The sequence below is a fragment of the Mirounga leonina genome, unplaced genomic scaffold (assembly GCF_011800145.1).
Source record: "Mirounga leonina isolate KUSES-001 unplaced genomic scaffold, KU_Mleo_1.0 Mir_175, whole genome shotgun sequence".
NCBI lineage: Eukaryota > Metazoa > Chordata > Mammalia > Carnivora > Phocidae > Mirounga > Mirounga leonina.
This window is the reverse complement of record NW_023270453.1, coordinates 18257780-18280247: the sequence shown is the minus strand read 5'-3', so window position 1 is coordinate 18280247 and position 22468 is coordinate 18257780. Positions and strand designations below refer to the sequence as shown.

The 22468-nt window shown below is 45.3% G+C and overlaps 1 protein-coding gene and 1 pseudogene across 3 annotated transcripts in view; both read right to left on the bottom strand.

Annotated features, from left to right (window-relative positions):
- PITRM1 (pitrilysin metallopeptidase 1) overlaps nt 1-22468 on the bottom strand; it is a 43335-nt gene that overhangs the window by 2629 nt on the left and 18238 nt on the right. For all 3 annotated transcript variants that reach the window (XM_035021739.1, XM_035021740.1, XM_035021741.1), the window contains exons 12-23: nt 22193-22289; nt 21448-21582; nt 11856-11994; nt 7041-7157; nt 5863-5995; nt 4565-4685; nt 4386-4462; nt 3986-4151; nt 3645-3745; nt 1955-2075; nt 1146-1217; nt 480-592 (exon numbers count right to left, since the gene is read on the bottom strand). In XM_035021739.1, the coding sequence (XP_034877630.1) occupies nt 480-592; nt 1146-1217; nt 1955-2075; nt 3645-3745; nt 3986-4151; nt 4386-4462; nt 4565-4685; nt 5863-5995; nt 7041-7157; nt 11856-11994; nt 21448-21582; nt 22193-22289 (1392 nt within the window). The remainder of the gene's footprint in view (nt 1-479; nt 593-1145; nt 1218-1954; nt 2076-3644; nt 3746-3985; nt 4152-4385; nt 4463-4564; nt 4686-5862; nt 5996-7040; nt 7158-11855; nt 11995-21447; nt 21583-22192; nt 22290-22468) is intronic.
- LOC118022005 lies at nt 9839-9935 on the bottom strand (annotated as a pseudogene).

Genomic DNA, 22468 nt, shown 5'->3' with positions numbered 1-22468 from the left:
GGTGGTGGGGGAGCTGCTCATATCGTGGGTTTGTGGTGCCAGACCTATGCAGACTGGCTCCCTACTCCCAAACAGGGCCTGAGGGGCTTACCTGCCACATAATTTTGAACATTCTGAATTACACAAGGAACACAAGGTCACTGCTAGAAAATTATACAGAGAAAGGGGGAAAAAAAAATCGATACTCCTACTACCCAGGGTCCTTCTTATAACCTCTCCATGCTTTAAATCTGTTTAATAGAATACGTATCCATAGTCTGTAGAGCTCAACATACAGAACCCATGTTTGTTTCCCAGGAACATGGTAACAAACTGACCACACTGCTGAACACCATCCTGTGAGTCTATTTCCCTCATGGAAACGTCCTTTCCCTTGAACCCAGAAGCAGCCTTGCGTGTCTGCGCCCTGCGTGTCCACCAGCCATCCCTGCCCTCCCGTCCCCTTCCCGGGAAGCCCCTGCCCACCCCTGGCCCCGTACCTGGCGTGGTCTGGGTCTGCGTAGGGGGCAGTCCTGATGCATTCGCCCATGTAGTTCACTGGGAACGGAAGCAGGAAGTGTGTCTTCATCTGGCACGGTTTGAAGGTGGGGTCCTGAGGAGGACAGGCCGGCCGTGTTGGCTCCTCCTGCGGGCTGCCCCCCCCCCTCGCCCCCACTGTCATCAGGTGCTCATGGCTAAGGGCAAAGCACTGGCAATCCTGTCATTCCACACAACTGCTCACTTTACAATGGAATACTCCAAAACCCTGACCCGAGGCTTCAAAATACAGTTCCTCAATCAGAAACATTTCCTCCTACATGGTTTCCATCCATAAGTGACTGTATGACCTCATCTTTGCATTTTCCCCCCCGAGATATGTTAAATCGCCATCCTCTGATGAACCAAACCAAAAGCCATCACCAACAAAGCAGAGCAGGGAGAGGGGTGCACGGTGCCCAGCTGATGATGACACCCCCGACTCGGCAGTCCGCCGTGCAGGGTGAAGGCATGGGGAGCACAAGGGCCCCGGACAGGCCCAGGGCCTGCACCCCTGCCTGCAGGGGAGGGGCCCCCATGGCTGAGGCACCGGCCACCCCACACTTGACAGGGCACAGGTAAGATGGGAAACCGCTCTTCCCAAGGGGACAGGGACTATGCTTCCTTACTGTTATCAGCTTCCTTATGACTTGGGGGCCGCTAACATGGGTGCTTCCATTGGATCCACTGGGTGCAGGTTTCTGAAAATAAAATGTTTCCAAGAGAAATGAGAAAAATCCCAAACTCAACCTACATGGCTACGGTATGGTCTAGGAAACTCACGGCCAATAACAAGTGTTGGGGCACACATGCTTCTGTGTTTCCAGTAACACTGTTTGAAACAGATGGGATTTCTGTACGGGCTTCCAGACGGTCAGGGAGGAGGAGGAGCAGGCCAGCTTCTCAGGGACTCTGCTCCCGGCAAGACAGGCCTATTCTGCCCGACAGGGTCACAGGCGCACGAGCATCAGCTCACAGTCTGCGGACTGTGCGCCTTCTCCAGGAGAAGGCTTCTGGACTGTTCTGGTGAGCTACATGAAAGCCGCTCTGTACGGTCATGGAAGTGGGTGGCCGGTGCTAGGTACGACCCGGAGAACGAGCCCCGCGCTGCGGCATCCCAGGCCTGCTTTCTCGGGTCACTTTCGGGCCATTCTCGCGCTAGCATCACGGATCTCAAACCCGCCGCTCTTCCCCAGCAGGAGAGTGTTCACTGCGAGGCTCCAGTGACAAGGGAACACGGGACCGAAGGCTGTGCATTCACTTCTCTCCTGGATTAGCTAACACTGGGCAAGCCCCCCCGCCGTACTCTGGCTCCTCACGTGCCATGGGGGCATCGGGGGCATCGTACCCATGCACGGCACAGTGGTGGGAACGAAAGGGGCCACCGGAGACCCTGGGACCGCGCGCTGTGGCCGCCACCCCGTGAGCACGGGCTCACCTCAACCACGTTCAGGCGCACCGGCTTCCGTTCCGTTTTACTCTGACCGACGTTTCTAACGAACTTTTCTACTGCTTTTTCTGCCAGAGACATCTGCTGAGGCGTAGCATTCATGGAGCACCTATTCAAAAATCACAAATATCTAAGAAACCATCATTATAAAAATAAAACGCTCTTTTACTCATTCGGTATTCTGCATGAGTAACACAAAAAAGGGACCACTACATCCATCTGGTATCAAATCATGTTTAAAAGTATTAAGAAGAGGGCGCCTGGGTGGCTCAGTTGGTTAAGCGACTGCCCTCGGCTCAGGTCATGATCCTGGAGTCCCGGGATCGAGTCCCGCATCGGGCTCCCTGCTCAGCGGGGTGTCTGCTTCTCCCTCTGACCCTCTTCCCTCTTGTGCTGTCTCTCATTCTCTCTCTCAAATAAATAAAATCTTTAAAAAATAAAAAAAATTAAAAAAAAATAAAAGTATTAAGAAGAAACAGGAGCCCGATAAAGAAGTAATACAACCGTCTCCACCGCGCTTTCAAGTTACCAAAAAGGCTTTGCCATCAGGTCTGGGCCAGAGCCGGGGCAGGGCCATCGGGACGCCAGGAGCCCACTTCTGACGTCTGGCCCCGTGGAGAACACGGAACACAGATCTGCCTACCATGCCTTCGGACTTATATTATCGGAAGGCAGAAAACCTACATGACTGTCTAGAAGAGGAATCAGCAATGTGAACATGTGAACTGGTCATTAAAGTGGAAAAGTTTGAGTTGCCAAAAAATTCCTGTGCTCTCAAAAACATATTTGTATGTAATTCTTCTAAATCCCACAGAATCACAAATCTTGCTGTCATGTGCAAGTTACTTGAACGGTACAGACTACGGACCGTGTCTCTCTTTTCCTTTTTGGCCCTCACTCCTGAATTTAGTTTAATAGCAGGTACCACCATATTAATGCTAACTACATTCCAGGAACTACACCAACTGCTTTGGAAACTGTCATTTATTCTTTGCATAAATCTACACAGTAGTGTTCTATGGACAAGGAAGCAGAGGGTCCGAGTGGTTAAGTGCCCCAGGCAGTGGACACCAGTGCTGCCATCCCGGATGGTCGTGGATTCCCGAGAACTGACCCGGGAAGATACTGGGGATCTCGACAAGGTACTACAAGCTAATATCTAAACCTGTGTCCTTGCTAGTGAGATGCTGAAAATACGGTCAATCACCTGAACATTTCATTCGCACTCACAGCCCTGAGGGCTTAAGGCTGTGTGTGACCGATGTCAGATGTTTTCTTACCATCAGGGAACTGTTCTCATGAGAAACTGCGTTTTTACTCTGCTCTTAAGCAAGCTAACCTTTCCTGTCTTGCAATTAACTTCTGGAACCAACATAACTGAACACTTGCAAGAAATCTACTTTCCAGTTCCAGGATTAAATTAGCTTGCTTTCCTTCCCACCTTCCACAACATTAACTAAACTTAAAATATTTTTTCTCATAAAAAATGATTTCTTGATGATGATAACATCTGAGGTCTAGAATGAATTCTATGACCTACCCCAAACACTGTCTCTGAGCTAAAGTTTATGTAACTATAGCTTCAAGTGAGAAGAATCTAAAAACTACACTTAAGGAAACGGGAAGAATGAGAAGATGTCTGTGCAGAAACAGCCCGGGGTGGGGGGAGGGGCGCTACCTCATGTTGTCACAGTGTAGTACGTGTTCCTGGATGTGCGGGAGCTTTCTCAGCACCGGTCTGATGTCTGTCATTTCTGCGATCCTCTTCATCAGCCTCACCTGAGCCAGAGAAACCGACATCTGGAGACAGACCCCCAGACAGGGGGTGACCAGACACTCCTGCCCAGTCTGGAAACCAGACAGCCTCGACTCGGGAATCTGGCTGGGGGACCAGTGGGCTGGGAGGGGTAGGACAAGGAGGATGAATTAAGAGAATCTTTCCCTATAAAATTTGGTCAGAGTTAGCTTTTCTGGGATATAAACAGTTTGTCACCAACTCTGGAAGACGTGGCTCATCACCTGATCCATCCCACTGAAGGTCTCCTGCAGGTCTCCCGTGGGCGTCAGGGTCCTGGTCGCCCTGACGGACGCGTAGAGATGCCCAGAGTCTGGGATCCCATTGGACAGCTCTTGAGCGGACATCTTAACCAACACTCTGAAGTGTTCTTCTTCTTCAAAGCACGGGCTTTGTAAAAAGAAAAACGTATTAAGTTCCTGGAGACCGACCCATATCCCTTTCAATACCATGGAAAATTAATTACATGTAAGTTTTCAGATGATGTAAATACCCCCAGGAGTTACAACTAAAATCAAGCTCAGAAACCAACAACCAAGATATGAGTAAAAACTCCTACTTTCACAGCACTTCAGACTCAGTCCTCTGATCTAGCCTCATGATTAGGTCTTTATAAGTAGTTACCTGTTGAATATTTCACTCCACAGATGCATCATATCTGGTAGGTTCCTATCGAGGCAGAAAGATGAAAAAAGCACACCCTGAATCATGAAAGAAAGAAAAGAAGAAATTATTTAAGAGGGAAAAAAAGGATGCTGGAGACGTGCTCTGGAGTGCGCTGGGACGCGGAAGCATGACGCTACCTGCTCGTAAGTGTCCAGATGCGCGGCGTCGGGCAGCACGTGGGGTGAGGCGGCCATCCCGCCCGTCTTCAGCTCTATCTGCTGTGCCTGCCTCCTGTAGTCCAGAAGGCCACAGCCCAGCCTGTCAACAGCAACGGAGGGGCCCTGGCTGGCAGCGCAGTCTTGGCCGCAGGGCCAGGGCCGCAGCCTCCATTCCCCACGCTACGGAGGGCAGCCGTGCGCCTCTCCCCGTGGACGCTGGCGCGTTCGGGGAGGTCACCGGGTGGCTTCCAGGCTGTGTGCGCAGGGAGCATTACGCTCTGCTCTGGCGGGGCCGAGCTTGCCGGTCTTCCTAGCGTTCCCGCCCTCCTCGCTTCTAGAACGGCCTGGCACGGACAGCATCTGCCCACACGCTCACACTCACAAAGGAGACCTTTTTGAGCTTTTAGGAAAAGCAGAAGTCGTCTCAGGTGGGTGATGCTTTTCCAAGAAACATCCTGTGCCCAACATAAGAAGTAACTCGGGCCACAGCGACACTCATGGGGTCCCCTGAAACGGCTCTGCCTCAGAAGGACCAGCAGGGGGAGCCGCGGAGGGCAGAGAACATGGAGAAGGTCCAAACGAGGGGTCTTCCCCAGACACCTGGCAGGGTGCACAGGACCCACATCCTCTGGCTCCTACCCCGGGAAGGCTGTGCGTGTGGCACGAGGGGTGGCCAGCCTACCCCCTACAGAGTCTCCTGGCCCTCGCCGTCCCGGCACATGGGAAAGGAAAAGTCCGGGCTCCGACTGCCTGCCCCTCAGCCCGGCACCCTCAGCCACCGGGACCCAGCAGAGGAATGGCAAGGTGCGGTTGCATGTACTTGCCCGTGTTCTCAAATCGACCCAGACACCAGCTTTACAAGAGCAGTAGCGATTACAGTTAGCTTGGTGGAGGAGGGCACACAACCCGGCCTCTCAAGGTTACCCCGTGCCTACACGTCAGATTTACTTACATTTTCTGATTAAAAAACAATCATTTTCACAGTTTTAAAAGGAACTAAATTGCTGAGATAGATGTATCTGTATTACCTTGTACTCTAGGTTTATAAATGGTTTAAAGTTCTACATTTTAAAATGAAAATATGGCTTTTGTAGGAAAAATTCTCAACAAATATATTACACATTTTACTTACACAGTTTAATAACGCTATGGGTTTTTTAAATTAAAACTGTATGCTAATAAGTGATTGCTGATGCACTAAAAATAGCTACATATACAGAAAAATCCAGGGACAAAATATGCAAAGATGCCCTGATTCCACAGTGTGTGTGTCTTACTTGGTGAGGACGCTGCAGAAGAGTGGGACGTAGGGCCTGAGCTCCTCGGGGAGGGTGTGGAGGCTGGCGAACGCTCTGAAGTACACCACGCCGTTGGTGGGCTGAGCACAGTACTGCACGGGGGTCTTGCCGGCTGGAGAAGCAAAAGGCAGCTAACTTTTGAATTGTGAAATCAGTGTTTAGTATTTTTAAAATGCTGGTGCCTTTCAAGAGTGTTTAAACTTTCTCTCAGCAAAGACTACTACCCGTTCACAGTAAACACTGAGACAGTCTTCAACACTAAAATAACACACGCCTTTGGAAGGGCTGGAACAGGAGCAGTGTTCTTCGGGCTCTGAGGCTGCCCTGGTGCTTGAGCTGGCCCAGGCCCGCCTCGCCCCACCTCCACAACCCCTTCGTGCAGCCCTGCATGCTGACACGGGACTGAGAGCTCCCGCCTGCGACACCCGAACCCACTCTCTCACCCATCTCAAATGCTGTCCGCCCCCCCAGGTCTGATGATCCGCTGGGCACCTGGCACCCCATGGCCTCCGGGGTCCCGACTCACTCAGGGGCACGTGCTGCGTGCTCCAGTCCTTCCAGCACCAGCATGGCACCGCAAACCAGCAGAGGGGGTGGGGCACTGACTCACAACCTGTCACTCACCCTCACTCATTCTCTTCATCCCTTCACTGATAAACCAAAGCTGGGGGCGACTAAAACACAAGTGGGATGCTACCCCCACCCTCCCGAGGCCTGGTCCAGAAAGAGAGATGTCACCCATGCGGGCACCCCCATGCGCCAGCCGTGGTGAACAGAGGAGCTGGGGGAAAGCAGGAGCGAGACGCCCTGGAGGAGTGCGGCAGGTGGTCGAGACCTCCCCCCCGCAACGCCGGGGCACAGCTTGCCCAGGATGGACTCCGGCCCCGACGGGCTGAGGCTGCCCCCCACCCCCAGAGCCGCGAAGCAGGCCGGGCCAGAAGGAGTCCGTCCCATGCAGCCCCGCCTGAGCCAGATCCCCCTGTGGTTGAGGAAGCAGTGCCCCCGCCAGGGAAGCACAGAGATCCCAGCACACGAAGTCCGTGGGCAACGCACGGGAAAACCCACCCACACGCCTCGTGAAGAGCAAGCCTATAAAGAGCACGATGAGCTGCCTCATGGAACACGTCCCCCCGTGGCGCCTTCTTCTGTGGACCGACCTGCCAGGGCCACCTCCAACTCCGTGAGCGGCACGCTGGGCTCGATGTCCGACACCTTCAGGGCCGGCAGACAGGAGGCGTCCTGAGGTTGGCTCTGCTGAGTCTGTAACTCTAAGCCTAGAGACAAGCAGGGGGAAGAGTGCTCAGCACGGCCACGGAAAGGTCGGGGAAGGTCCGCCGCCGCCGTGCTCCCATACCTGCTCGCAGCGGCTCCCGCGGACAACCGGCCAGCAGCGTGCTTTCAGCTCCCACTGCTGGTGCCCGGCAGACCCCTTCCCAAGCGCGGGAACCTGCCGCAGACACCGTGCTTTCCTGAACTCTCCTGTCCTCGCTGGACGCACAACTATTTTGCTTGCGGGGGCGCGGGGGGCGGGCTTTGCTCAAGCAGTTTCCCTTCCACCCCCACATTTTATACTGAATCCTTGAAAGTTCAACCCACTGTTTCCAGGGTTTTCAACCCATTTCCTGCTGGACTGAAATTTAGTAACTTTTATACTTGTCTATTCTGATTTCATCTGCACTAATCTCAGCACCATGCTTGTGTCATCACATAAATTTCACAAACTCTGGAAACGCTCAAGCACAGCTTTTCTGGGCCTGAGCCCTCACCGATCTGGTAAGAGGGGAGAGACTCCTCCTTCCTGGAGTCACAGAACCGCCCAGCCCGTCCGGGAGGGAACCCCAAAGGCTCGGCACATGCACCCGGTGACAGCAGTGAAAGGTACGCGAGTGAAGAAGACCCCCCAGTTTACAGAGTTCTGTCAAACAAACAGATGGGAGCTTCATTTCCCACGGCAATCTAAGGAGCTAGGCTGAGCTGGCCTCCAAGTCCACCTCCCTGAGGTCCCCGAGCACCTGTCCCTTTGGGGGACCTGCAGGGCAGCCCTGCACAGGCCAGGGACTGCTGCCTCAAAGGGCTCAGCCGCCCTCCCTCCGGCCCCTTGGGGGACCCCTCCGGGAGGCACTGAGGAGCGGGCTCCGTGAGTTACTGCAGACTTCCCAGGCCCTCCGTCACCTGGGTGTTTCCTCCATCAACTACTGGCGGACCCCTGCCCCTCGACACCTCTGGGGTCTGTATGTGGGAGCCTGCTTCCTGCCGCCCCCCGTGTCCTGATCCGAGACTAGACCAGGCCCACCTGTCATCCTGAGCGGCACCCTTCCCCCAGACAGCTCCTCTCCAGAGCCCCAGGTCGGCACAGCCATCCCCAGCAGCTTCTCCTTGGCCAGGCAACAAGCTCCCCATGGCAGGAGCTACAGCCCTTCACGACAGCGCATGACCGCTTACACAGACATACCCCAAACTGGAGGATCGTTTCAAGGTCTTCATAAATTAATTTCCCATTCCCACTGTTTTCACTGGTGGTTAGCTACAGATTAAACTCTGATTGCAGATTGCTCCCACGGAAGTCCATGACTGAGACTTACTGACTGAAATACCCCTTAAATGCACTAGCAGGGCCTCCTACCTAATGGAACTCTGTGGTGATCTGTAAAATAAAAACACGTTTTTATAACACAGGCCTCCATCCACTCACACGTGGGTGTGGACCAGAGTACATGGGCTTTCTTAGAACCAAGCCCACCTCCATGGCCAGGGCAAGAATCTGACAACTCAGGGAATGTACGATCTGTTGCTTAGGCCTGGAATTATGTTCCGTGCTATAAAGGGCTTTAATCAAAAACAAAATGGGTGGGACTACATCAAACTAAAAGCTTCTGCACAGCAAAGGGAACCATCAACAAAATGAAAGTCAATCTACAGAATTGGGAGAAAATAGCGGCAGGCCACATCTGATAAGGGGCTAATATCCAAAGATATAAAAGAACTTATACAATTCAACAGCAAAAAAAAAAAAGCCCAAATACTCTGATTAAAAATGGGCAGAGGACTTGAATAACTCATTTTCCTAGAGAAGACATACAGATGGCCAAGAAAAATATGAAAAAGTACTCGGAATCTCTCATCCATAGGGAAATGCAAATCAAAACCATGATGAGATATCACCTCACACCCATCAGAATGGCTTAAGTCAAAAAGACAAGAAATAAGTGTTGGTGAGGATGTGGAGAAAGGGGAACCCTCTTGCACTCTGGTGGGAATTCCAACTGGTGTAGCTACTCTGGAGAACAGTATGGAGGTTTCTCAAAAAAAACCAAAAAAAAAAACAAAAAAAACACCAAACATAGAACTACTATATCATCCAGCAATTCTGCTCTGGGCGTTTAGCCAAAGAAAACAAAAACTCTATCTTGAAAAGGTATCTGTACCTCCATGTTCATTACAGTGTTGCTCACTGTGGGAACAAACTAAGTGTCCACCGATGGATGAAGATGTATATATACAATGGATTATTATTCAGCCATAGAAAAGGAAGGAAATCTTGCCATTTATGGCAACATAGCATTATGCTAAGTGAAATGGGTCAGACGGAGAAAGACAAATACTGTATGATCTCACTCATATGTGGTACCTGAAAAACCAAACACCAAGCTCACGGACATGGACAACAGATTGGTGGGTGCCAGAGGCTGGTGGTTGGGGTGGGAGGAATGGGTGGAGGGGGTCAAAAGGTACAAACTTACATAAGTCATGGGATGCAATGCACAGCATTGGTGACTCTGGGTAATAGTGCCGTGTTGCATATTTGAAAGTTGCTAAGAGAGTAGATCTCATGACTTCCCAGCACAAGAAAAATAAATTGCGACTGGTGACAGATGTCAATGAAGTGCGTTGTGATCACTGCACTGTGCATGGTACTACACACCTGAACCTCATGTAAGGTACCACTGATACCTCTAATTGCTTGCTTACTTAAATCCACTTGGTATACTGGGCTCCAATAGAGCACACATCAGATACTACAGTTGATCTTGGCCAAAAGGCCAAGAAGCAATCAACATCTCAATTTAGAAAAGGAAGATGGGACTTGTCCACTGGCACTCCCGCAACAGAAGTGATTATTATGCAATTACGTTACTCACGATTAGCTATTAAATGTATGAAGAGCTTAGAATAGCTGTATGCAAAACAGGAACTCTGAGATAGAGAGTAAGAGGTTACACGCTGAAATTAACTCTGCCTTGACGAGATTAAATCATCTGAAATTTAGCATTACTTACTTCCTATCTAAAGCCAACTCTACCACCTGACAAACCTGATAAATCCCTCACGTAATCCCAGCCAACTACCACTTTGGTGGGGTAGGTGGTGTCTGTGTGTCCTGTATACCTACTTTGGTAGATTTTAATATATCATTTACATATGACAAAATCCACAGTTCTAAAGATATAATTCAATAAATTCTAACAAATACAAAAAGTAATATAATCACCACATCACAATAGAGGACATTTCCATCCCCCAGGAAGTTCCTTCCTGGCTCCCTGCAGGTGACCCTCTGCACTCACTTGCCTTCTGTTAGTAGAGTCTTATCATTTCTACAGTTTCATATAAATGGACTCACTGAGTAGGTATTTTTTGTGCCTGCTAATTTCACTTAGCACAATGCTTTTGAGAGTCATCAATATTGAGTGTATCAGCATTTTGCCCCTCTTTATGGCTGAGTAGTATTTCATGGTGTGGATATACCATGTTGATGGAAATGTGGGTTCTTTCAAGTTTGTGTGGACATACACTTTCATTTCTCTTGGGCAAATACTCTGGAGCAGACCACTGGGCCTAACAGTCCATGTGTTTAGACAATAAGGAATTATGTAACTGACTCGGTTTTCACCCACACCTGCACCACCCGGACCTGAGCAGGGCCTCATGACCAGCATGAGGCCTTTGTCCTTCACTGAGACCCGCCTCTTCTGAACTCAAAATCATACTGTGTGCAGTGCTCACTTGGCAATTCACTATGGATCACAACATAACATATTTTAGTGGCATATTAGAGCCCCTGGTAAATAGCAAGTACTTATAAAATTTGTAATTGAATAAACCTTATGCAGCTACAGTAATCCCCCCCTTATCTGTGGGGAGCATGTTCCCAACACCCCAGTGAATGCCTGAAACTACATGGATAGTACCAAACCCTATACATACTTACCTATAATCGAGTTCAAATTAAAAATTTGGGAGTTCAACTTAAAAATTTGGCACAGCAAGAGTAACAGCTAATGATAACACAGAAACTGACAACAATAGATTGTCATAAAGTTACGTGAACATGGTCTCTGTGTCGCTTTCAAAATCTCTTGTTGTGGGCGCCTGGGTGGCTCGGTCAGGTAGGCGTCTGCCTTTGGCTAAGATCATGATCTCAGGGTCCTGGGATCGAGCCCCACATTGGGCTCCCTGCTCCGCGGGGAGTCTGCTTCTCCCTCTGCCCCTCCCCCAGCTCGTGCACGCCCTCTTTCTCTCTCTCTGATAAACAGAATCTTTCAAAAAGTCTCTTGTTGTGACGAACGGAGGTGACATAATGCCTCCGTGGGGAGGTGAAGTGAGGTGGGGATGCAGGCACTGCAGCACAGGAGGCACCACTGACCTTCTGACGACAGAGCAGAAGGAGTGCCATCTGCCTGCAGACCGCGGGTGACCACAGGTAACTGAAACTGAGGACCGAGAAGGTGCGGATGGGGGGGACTAGTGTGCCTCTTTCCTACGACTCCTGCCTTTCCTGCTAAACTACAGGATCGGTCTCCTTAGAATGAGGGCATGGGGATAAAGCCATCACATCCAACGTTGACCTTCGTTGGTGCCCAATAAATATTTGTTAGTTGAAATGATACTTGCCTCCAACTATCCACTCATTTTACAAAGTTCACTGGGTTCGGGTGAAGGCTAGGGAGTTAGGACAAAATTAAACATCTGACCTTTTTCATAGATCTGCTGCTTGTCTTTCGGGGAAAGAGAGTCGACTTTTTGCTTTAGTTTTTCTGTCTCCATCCATGCTTGCTTCTCGGGATACTTGTCATCGGGTGTCATTGACAAAGTCAGCTTGTGCGGATTATTCTGCAACAGGTACAGCAACAAAGGCCAAGCTGAAGCAAGATCTCACTGGAGCCCAGCACGCTGACAAGCCTCCAGTACCGCACTCTGGGGCAGGAGGAGCCCGCACGTTTTGAATAGTGATAACAGAGCATCCCTCAAAGGTGGTCCTGTAGAAAGCCCCTGAGGCACAGGACACCCCGGCCACCACAAAGTAACTGTCATTCACACATGCTGGGGTTCTCACTATTAGGATGCTTACTGTTACGGGTACTATGCCTAAACCCGAAACGTACCAACATTCAACATTTTCTTTATACCTTACTTGTACATGTTTTACATTATAAATCTTTGACTTTAGTCTAAGTCAAAAATAACAGAATAAAATAATATAATCTTTATCTAATCATCTTTAGAGTATTAACTTCTCAATTAGAACTAAATTCTTCATTCAGCATTTCATAAATTATGAGGACGAATTAAATGTCCACCTAATGTAAAAACGTTAGATTTAATGTGCTTGTCTCATTCATTTCAACATGTGTACGAGTGTGCGTGCACACACACGCGCTCTGCTCATCTATTTGTACTACTACAGGGAGGAAAGAGAACCAGACTACAGTATAAACTTTATATTAAGTACCTTGGAGTAACAGAGACGGCAGGTCAAGTGCCAAACCTATGCCCCGTGTCCATAATGGCATAAAGCACAACAGCTGCTCTTCATAGACACTACGGTCCAACCCCTGTGGTAAAGCCTTGTAAGTTCTACCACATTCATGACAGTCTACCAGGGCATACACACCAAGTACAAATGCCCTAAAGCAAATGTAAACAAATGAGCAAATGTCAAAAGAATCCATCATAAAAACAACCAAAATATCCACACACTCAGGTGATTGTTCTTGTATTCTCAACAAACAAAAGTCAAGGTACCAGATGGCTTCTCAGGTGAATTCTACCAAACATTTAAAGAGTTAACAACTAAGTTCTTCAAACTACTCCAAAAAAAAACCAGAAAGGAAGGAAAGCTTCCAAATACATTCTATGAGGTCAGCATTACCCTGATACCAAAACTGAAGACACTACAAAAAAGGAAACGAAAGGCCATATCCCTGATAAAAATCTCCAACAAATTATCATCAGCAAACCACATTCAGCAATAACATTAACACGATCATTTGCCAACAGATGCAGAAAAAGCATTTGACAAAAATTCAACATCTGTTCATGATAAAAACTGTCAACAAAGTGGGATTAGAGGGAACATATCTGAACATACAAAGGCCACATATGGCAAACCAATAGCTGGCATCATATTCAATGGTGAAAACCTGAGAGCTTTTGCTCTAAGATGAAGAATGAGATAGGAATGTCCGATCTCACCACTTTTATTCAACACAGTACTGGAAGTCCTAGCTGCAGCCACCAGACAAATAAAAAGGCATCTAAATTGATAAGGAAGAAGTAAAACTTCACTATTTGTAGATGACATGATACTAAACATAGAAAACCCTAGGCTCCACCAAAACAACTACTAGAATAAATGAATTCAGTAAAATTAATACACAGAAATTGGCTGTATTTCTACACATCAATAAAAAAGTAGCAGAAAGAAAAATTAAGGAAACAGTTTCATATACAATTGCACCAAAAAGAATAAAATACCCAGGAATAAACTTAACCAAAAAGGCAAAAGACCTGTGCTCTGAAAACTATGAAACACTGATGAAGGAAATTGAAGACGACATACATGGAAGGATCTACCGCGTTCACGGACTGGAAGAATTCATATTGTTAAAAGCCTATACTACAAAGCAATCCACAGATTCAATGCGATCCCTATCAAAATACCAACAGCATTTTTCTCAGAACAAGAACAAATCATCCTAAGATTTGTAAGGAATCATAAAACACCTAGAATGCCCAAAACAATCTTGAAAAGGAAGAACAAAGCTGGACGTATCATAATCCCAGATCTCAAGCTGTACTACAAAGCCGTAGTCATCAGAACAGTATGGTACTGACACAAAAACAGACACGTAGGTCGGCTGGAAAGACGGCGGTGGAGGGACCCTCAGCTCAACACATCCCACAGATACAACTAGAAACACTCCCATCAACGTAAATAACCCAGAGAAGAACCTGAAGACTGGCAGAACAAACTCCTCTCCAAGTAGAGAAGAGGTCACATCAGAGAAGGTAAGAAGGGCAAAGACGCAGTTTGGGAGAGAAACAAACCATGGCTGTCCATGGCAGGGAGGGAGCAGGTGATGCAGAGAAGGGTGAAAAACAGACTTTCACACTGGGAAGCCCACCAATGGGGAAAATGAATCCCCATAACATCTGCCTGTAAAAACAAGAGGGGCTGAACATTGAGTTCTTACACCCAGTGGGACACAGAGTCTGGAATCTAAAACATCAGCATCAGAGGGTGTTAGGAAGTGGAATCCCGCCCTTAAAGAGACAGCACTTCAAACAGCTGTGCAGATCTAGCATGGAACCAGCAGTAGGAGAACCGCCAGGGGCAGACAGGAGGGACAGTGATTTGCTCATCTCAGAGCGTGGCCCAGAGAGACAGGGATCAAGGAGAGTTCCCTGCAGGAACAAGGGAGCTGGTTGGCACCACTTTCCTCTCCCACCCCCCACATAAACAATGGCCATCTGTGGGAACCAGGACCACACTGACACGCCTTACTTAACTGACACCAAGCCTCACCTCCACCATGGTTTGGTGGATCTGTCCTTCCCAGCAGCACTCATCTCAGTCCTGGCGCTGCGGGCTCCCTCCCCCAGAAGACTGGCACAAACCCTGCCAACACCACATCTCTGACGCATGTGTTTTGAGGGAACTCAGTTCTAGTGGCAGTGGGGGCAGGGCTCCACTTCACAAGCAAACCACTGGACACCTAGTTAAAACGCGCCCCACCCCTGCTGGGAAACAAACACTGCCCACAACAGGCAAAGAGAGCCTCGAGAGAAAACTGGACTCAAGGAAAAAAGAGGCCAGGACTCAACAGCAAGGCACATGCAACACACATAGGAGAACATTCCCTGAAGCTCCAGGCCCTGGGGAACAGGGGACACTGCACTGCAGGGCACGCCAGGACCTCTTCTTCATAAGGCCACTACGGTTAAGAGCAAGAGAAATAGCTGACTTTCTTAACACAAAGAAACACACAGAGAGCTGACAAAATGAGGAGATGGAGGAATATTTCCCAAATGAAAGGACCAAACCACACCAAGAGACCTAAAGTGAAAAGATTTAAGCAATATGCCTGACTGAGAATTTAAAGTAATGATCATAAAAATACTCACTGGACTAAAGAAAAGAGTGGATGACCTCAGTGAGACCCTTCACAGAGAGAGAAAAAAGAACCAATCAGAGATGAAGAACACAATAAATAAAATAAAAAATACAATTGATGGAATAAATAGGCTAGATGAAGCAGAGAAATGAATCAGTGACCTGGAAGACAGAGAAATGGAAAGTAACCAAGCTAAACACATGAGAGGGAAAAAATTACGCAAATTGAGAATAGTCTTAGCGAACCCTGATTCCCATCAAGCAGAGTAACATTTGCATTACAGGGATCCTAAAAGGAGAGACAGAAAAGGGGAGAGAATATTTATTTGAAGAACTGATAGCTGAAAACTTTCCTAATCTGGTGGTGGGGGGGAACAGATGACAGATCCAGGAGGCACAGAGATCACCCCAAAAGTTCAACCCAAGGAGGTCCACACCAAGACAAACAGTAATTAAAATGTCAATACTGATAAAGAAAAAAATCTCAAAGCAGCAAGAAAAAAGAAGACGTTACATACAAGGGAACCCCTTAAGGCTACGGGTGAATTTTTTAGCAGGAACAGGCCCAAAGGAAGTGGTATGACATATTCAAAGTGCTGAAAGGGAAAAACGTGCAGCCAAGAATACACTATCCAGCAAAGCTATCATTCAGAATAGGAGACCTAAAGAGTTTCTGAAACAAACAAAAACTGTAAGAGTTCAGGACCACTAAACTAGCCCTACAAGAAATAGTAAAGGGGACCCTGAGTGGAATGGAAAGACCATAAGTGAGATCATGAAAAGTAAAAAACACAAAAGCAGTAAAAATAAGTATTTCTGCAAAAATCAGTCAAGGGATTCATAAAAGGATGTAAAATACAACACCACATACTTAGGGAGAGAGAGGTAAAGAATGTGTTCAAATTTAAGTGGCCAGCAACTTAATATAGACTGCTATATGCGGATGTTATATACAAACCTAATGGTAACCACAAATCAAAAACCGGGAATAGATATGCAAAAAATAAAGAGAAAGGAATTCAAGTATATTACTAAAGAAAGCCAACAAATTATGAGAGCAAGAAGAAAGGATCAGAGAAAATCTAAACAAACAACCACTAAACAAGAAACAAAATGGCAGTAAGTACATACCTATCAATAATTACTTTGAATATAAATGGACTAAATGCTCCAATCAAAAGACATGGGGTGATGGAATGGATAAAGAAACAAGACCCACCTATATGCTGCCTACAAGAGACTCCTTTCAGACTTAAAGACACCTGCAAATTGAAAGTGAAGGGATGGAAAAACATTTATCATTTAAATGGAGTGAAAATAAAGCCAGGGTAAGCAATACTTACATTACTTAAAACAGATTTTAAAACAAAGACTGTAACAAGCGGCAAAGAAGGGCACTATATTATAATAAAGGGTACAATCCAACAAGAAATCATAACGTTGTAAATATTTATGCACCCAAATCCATACATAATACAGTTAATAATATAAAGGAACTGGGATGCCTGGGTAGTTCAGTTGCTTAAGCATCTGCCTTCAGCTCAGGTCATGATCCCAGGGTCCTGGGATCTAGTCCCACATCGGGCTCCCTGCTCAGTGGGGAGCCTGCTTCTCCCTCTGCCTCTGTTGCTCCCCCTGCTTGTGCTCTCTCTCTCGCTTTCTCAATCTGACAAATAAATAAATTAAAAAAAAAATAATATAAAGGAACTGATAATAATACAGATCACATATTAGGGCATAAAACAAGTGTCAACAAGCTAAAAAAAAAAAAAAATCATACACCACAATCAAGTGGGATTTACTCCAGGAATCCAAGGGTGGCTTAGTATTTGCAAAGCAATCAACATGATACATCACATCAGTAACAGAAAGGATAAAAATCATATGATCAATTCAAGAGATGCAGAAAAAGCATCTGACATGTATCTTTTCTGATCATAATACTATGAAACTAGAACTCAATCACAAGAAAAAAATCCAGAAAGAGTACAAACACACGGAGGTTAGGTAACATGCAACTCCACAATAAATAGGTCAACCAGGAAACAGAGGAATAAAAAAATGCATGGAAACAAATGAAAATGAAAACACAATAGTTCAAAATCATTGGGAGGCAGCAAAAGCAATTCTAAGAGGGAAGTTTCTAGCAATACAGGCCTATCTCAAGTAAGAAAATTCTCAAATAAACACCCAACCTTACACCTAAAGGAGCCAGAAAAAGAACAAAACCCAAATTCAGCAGAAGGAAGGAAATAATGAAGATTAGACCAGAAATAAATGAAATAAATAAACAGAAACTTAAAAAGATCAATGAAACCAGGAGCTAGTTCTTTGAAAAGATCAGCAAAATTGATAAACCTCTTGCCAGGCTCATCAAAAAAAAGAAAGAGTACCCAAATAAACAAAATCACTAATGAGAGAGGAGAAGTAACACCACCACCACAGAAATACAATTGTCACAGAATACCTACATGCCAACATATTCAACAACTTAGAAGAAATGGATGCATTCCTAGAAGCATATAACCTCCCAAAAGTTAAAAGAGAAAGAATTAGAAAATTTTAACAGACCAATTACTAGCAATGAAATGGAAGCAGTAATCAACAATCTCCCAACAAGCAAAAGTCCAGGACCAGATGGCTTCACAGGCCAATTCTACCAAACATTTAAGGAACAGTAAGTACCTGTTCTTCTCAAACTATTTCAACACATAGACGAGGAACGAAAACTTCCAAAGTCATTTCATAAAGCCAGTATCACCCTGATACCAAAACCTTATAAAGACACCACAACAAAAGAGAACTACAGGCCAATATCTGATGAATTTAGATGCACAAATTCTCAACAAATTATTAGCAAACCAAATCCAACAACACATTAAAAACATCATACAACACAAGCAAGTGGAATTTATTCCAAGATGCAAGGGTTGGTTCAACATTTGCAAAACTATCAACATGATATGTCACGTCAGTAAAAAAAAAAAAAAAGAGAGAAACACCACACGATCATTTCAGTAGATGTAAAAAAAAAAAAAAAAAAAAAGCACTTCACAAAGCACAACATCCATTCATGATAAAACCCTCTGCAAAGGAGATTTGGAGGGAACATACCTCAACATAATAAAGGCTTTATATGAAAAACCTACAGCCAACATCATACTCAATGGTGAAAAATTGAGAGCTTTTCCCCTAAGGTCAGAAGCAAGACAAAGAGGTCTGCTCTCACTACTTTTATTCAACATAGTACTGGAACTCCTAGCCATGGCAATTAGACAACAAAAAGAAATAAAAGGCATCCAAATTGGTAAGGAGGAAGTAAAATTCTATTTGCAGATGACATGATACCATGTACAGAGAAGCCTAAAGACTACCCAAAAAAACTGTAGAACTGTTAAGTTAATTCAGCATAGTTGCAGGATACAAAATCAATGTACAGAAATCTACTGCATTCCTTTACACTTATAATGAAGCCACAGAAACAGAAATTAAGAAAACTATCCCACTTACAAATGCACCAAAAACAGTAAAATACCTAGAAATAAACTTAAGAGGTGAAAGACCTATAGTCTGAAAACTATAAACACGGATAAAAAAAATTCAAGATGATGCAAGAAATGGAAAGACATTCCATGGTCATGGATTGGAAGATTAATATTGTTAAAATGTCAATACTAACGAAAACAATCTGTTTATTTAATACAATCCCTGTCAAAATACCAAAAGCATTTTTCAGAGAAGTAGAATGAACAATACAAAAATTTGTATGGAACCAGAAAAGACCCTGAATAGCCAAAGCAATCTTGAAAAACAAAACAGGAGGCATCACAACTCCAGACTTCAAGCTATATTACAAAGCTGTAATAATTAAAACAGTATGGTACTGGCATAATAACCATGAACAGACATTTCTCCAAAGACATACACATGGCCAACAGACACATGAAAAGATGCTCAACATCACTCATCATCAGGAAAAAACAAATCAAAACCACTAGATACCACCTCACACCTGTCAGAATGGCTAAAATTTACAACACAAGTAACAAGTGTTGGCAAGGATGTGGAGAAAGGGGAACTTTCTTATGCTGTTGGTGGGAATGCAAACTGGTGCAGCCACTCTGGAAAATAGTATGGTGGTTCCTCAAAAATTAAAATGGGGTGCCTGGGTGGCTCAGTCAGTTAAGCTTCTGCCCTGAACTCAGATCATGATCTCAGAGTCCTGGGATCAAGCCCCATATTGGGCTCCCACTCAGTGGGGAGTCTGCTGCTCCCTCTCCTGCCCTTCCCCCTGCTTGTGCTCTCTCAATGAAATAAATAAAATCTTTAAAAAAAAAAAATGGAACAACCTTATTTACGATCCAGTAATTGGGTTGTGGTCTCAGGGTCGTGGGATCGAGCCCCACGTTGGGCTCCATGCTCAGCAGTTAGTCTGCTTGGGGTTCTCTCTCACTCTCCTTCTGCCTCTCCCTCCTGCTCTCTCTCTAAAATAAATAAAAATTCTTGGGTGCCTGGGTGGCTCAGTTGGTTAAGCAACTACCAGCTCAGGTCATGATCCTGGAGTCCCGGGATCGAGTCCCGCATCAGGCTCCCTGCTCAGCAGGGGGTCTGCTTCTCCCTCTGAGCCTTCCCCTCTCATGCTCTCTGTCTCTCATTCTCTCTCACACAAATAAAAAAAAAAAGAGTTCATTAAAAAAAAAATAATAAAATAAAATAAATAAAAAATCTTTAAAATATTACATGAACTCAGTTGATAAAGCAGTGGCAGGGTTTGAGAGGACTGACTCCAATTTTGAAAGAAGTTCTACTGTGGGCAAAATGCTATCAAACAGCACCACCTGCTACAGAGAAATCGTTCGTGAAAGGAAGAGTTAGTCGCTGTGGCAAACTTTATCGGTGTTTTATTTTAAGGAATTGCCACAGCCATGCCCAGCTTCAGCAGCCACCACCCTCATCAGTCAGCAGCCATCAACATCAAGGGAAGACCCGCCACCATCAAAGATTATGACTCACTGAAAGCTCAGTGTTTGGCATTTTTAGCAGTATTTTTTAACTAAGATGTGTATGTTGCTTTTTTTAGACATAATGCTATTGCATGCTTAACAGACTCCAATGTAGTGTAAACACAACTTTCCTCTGCAAAGGGAAACCAAAACATTCATTTGACTTGCTTTATTGTGATATTCACTTTATGACTGTGCTCAGGAACCATACATGTGCTGTCTCCAAGGAATGCCCGTAGAAGGAAAGCTGGAAAACCAACAAATACATGCAAGTGACACAACACACTGTTAAACAACCAGTAGGTTAAAGAGTAAGTAATAGGGGATCTTAGAAAATACCGGGAGACAAATGAGGCTATGAACAGAACATACTGAAAACTGCAGGACCCCACAAAACCAGCGTGAAGAGTGACACATACACAGTTAACTCATACATTAAAAACAAAGACCCATGAGTAACCTATCTTCACACCCTCACTAAAGAGAAAAGTGAGATCAAGCCAAAGCTAGCAGAACAAAGAAAACCATAAAAATTAGATCACAGATCAGACTTTTTCAAACAGATCAACAAAAGCGCCAAACCTTCAGATACACCAAAAAAAAAGGGAGACTCGACTAAACTCCGACGTGGAAAAAGGCACAATAGCACGGAAAGTACAGAAATAAGCACAAGGGAATACTCGGAAGAACTGTACGGCAACCTGGACAACCTAGATGAACAAACTCCTAAAACCACACCACCTTCCAAGACTGAAGGGTGAAGAAATAGAAAACTCTGAAGAGATCAGGAACTCATGAAGACACTGAATCAGTAATTAAGACAAAAAAAAAAAAAAAAGGCAAAACACTCCCAATGAAGAAATCCCAGGAATGTATTTTTTCATGGGTGAATTCCACTAATCTTTTAATGACAAGTGAACAATTCTTATCAAAACCTTCCAAAAAATTGAGTGGATAGTATAATCTCTCAACAAAACAAAAGTGCCTACAAATGTTTTTGTTAATTAATACACATGCATAATATCTTCATATATAAAAGACAAACTCACGTATTCATATAAAAAGCCAGATTTCATCAGAATGAACTAAATTTGTTAATATGAGCACTAATTAACAATTAAGAAATTACGTTACTTATTCATAACATAAATTCTCCAATTTCCTTACTTTAAAATACTGTTTTACTTTTTCTTGCAAAAACTGTGGATTTTCCTTGAGGCACTGTCTGAATCGAGCCACCTGACTCCCCAGCTTCAGGAGCTCTACAGGGTCCCCATCATGATTCCAGCAGGAGGCGATGTACTGCAACCAAGAACGTAACATCCACATGCACATTACACTACGAACTCTACATCAAACATAACATTTTATTAAGATCTCAGTTTCTGTATTTAAAAATACCACAATGATTGTAAGAAAAATTAAGTCATTTTTTGGTTAGGAAAATTTTAAATCTGTTTTTTCTCTAATAAAGTGAAGGACAAGTTCTAACATTTTCAGGAGGGATGCCTAGGTGGCTCAGTCAGTTGAGTGTCCGACTGTCGGTTTTGACTCAGGTCATGATCTCAGGGTTGTGAGATCGAGTCCTATGTTGCGTTCTGCACTGGGTGTGGAGTCTGCTTAGAATTCTCTCTCCCTCTAACTGTCCATCCTTCCCATGTATGCACTTTCTCGCTCTCTAAAACAAATGACTTAAAAAAAAAGGTATCAGAAAGCCAATAACGCCTGTAAAAAGACACAATGTATTATAAAACTAAATTAAATTTGTATCATATCCAAAACGGCACAACTTTCACGGTTCAAATGAATGGTGCTATGAATATTCACCTGTTTCCAGCACTGTCAAGTACCCACTGATCACAACAGTAAAAACAAAGTACAAACAGAAGAAGATAGAGGAGAAATTACATACGGACGTCAGGGTGAGTCCAAAGCTGACAGACTGATGCTTCATTTGTATTTCAATTTTATGAAGGAGAGCCTCAATTCGGTCCTCTTCAAATCCCTTCCTAAAGAAACAGAGAAAAGAGATGTTAAAAAGACAATCAATACCCATGTGAAAAGGCAGCAGAAAGTCTTTAAACTATTCTAAGTGAACCACTGTGTATTTTATGAGGTAAAGAGACAGCCAAAAAGAGACAGGAGGAGGTAGGCTCCCTCCTTGGACAGTGTGAGAAGAGTGTGAGGA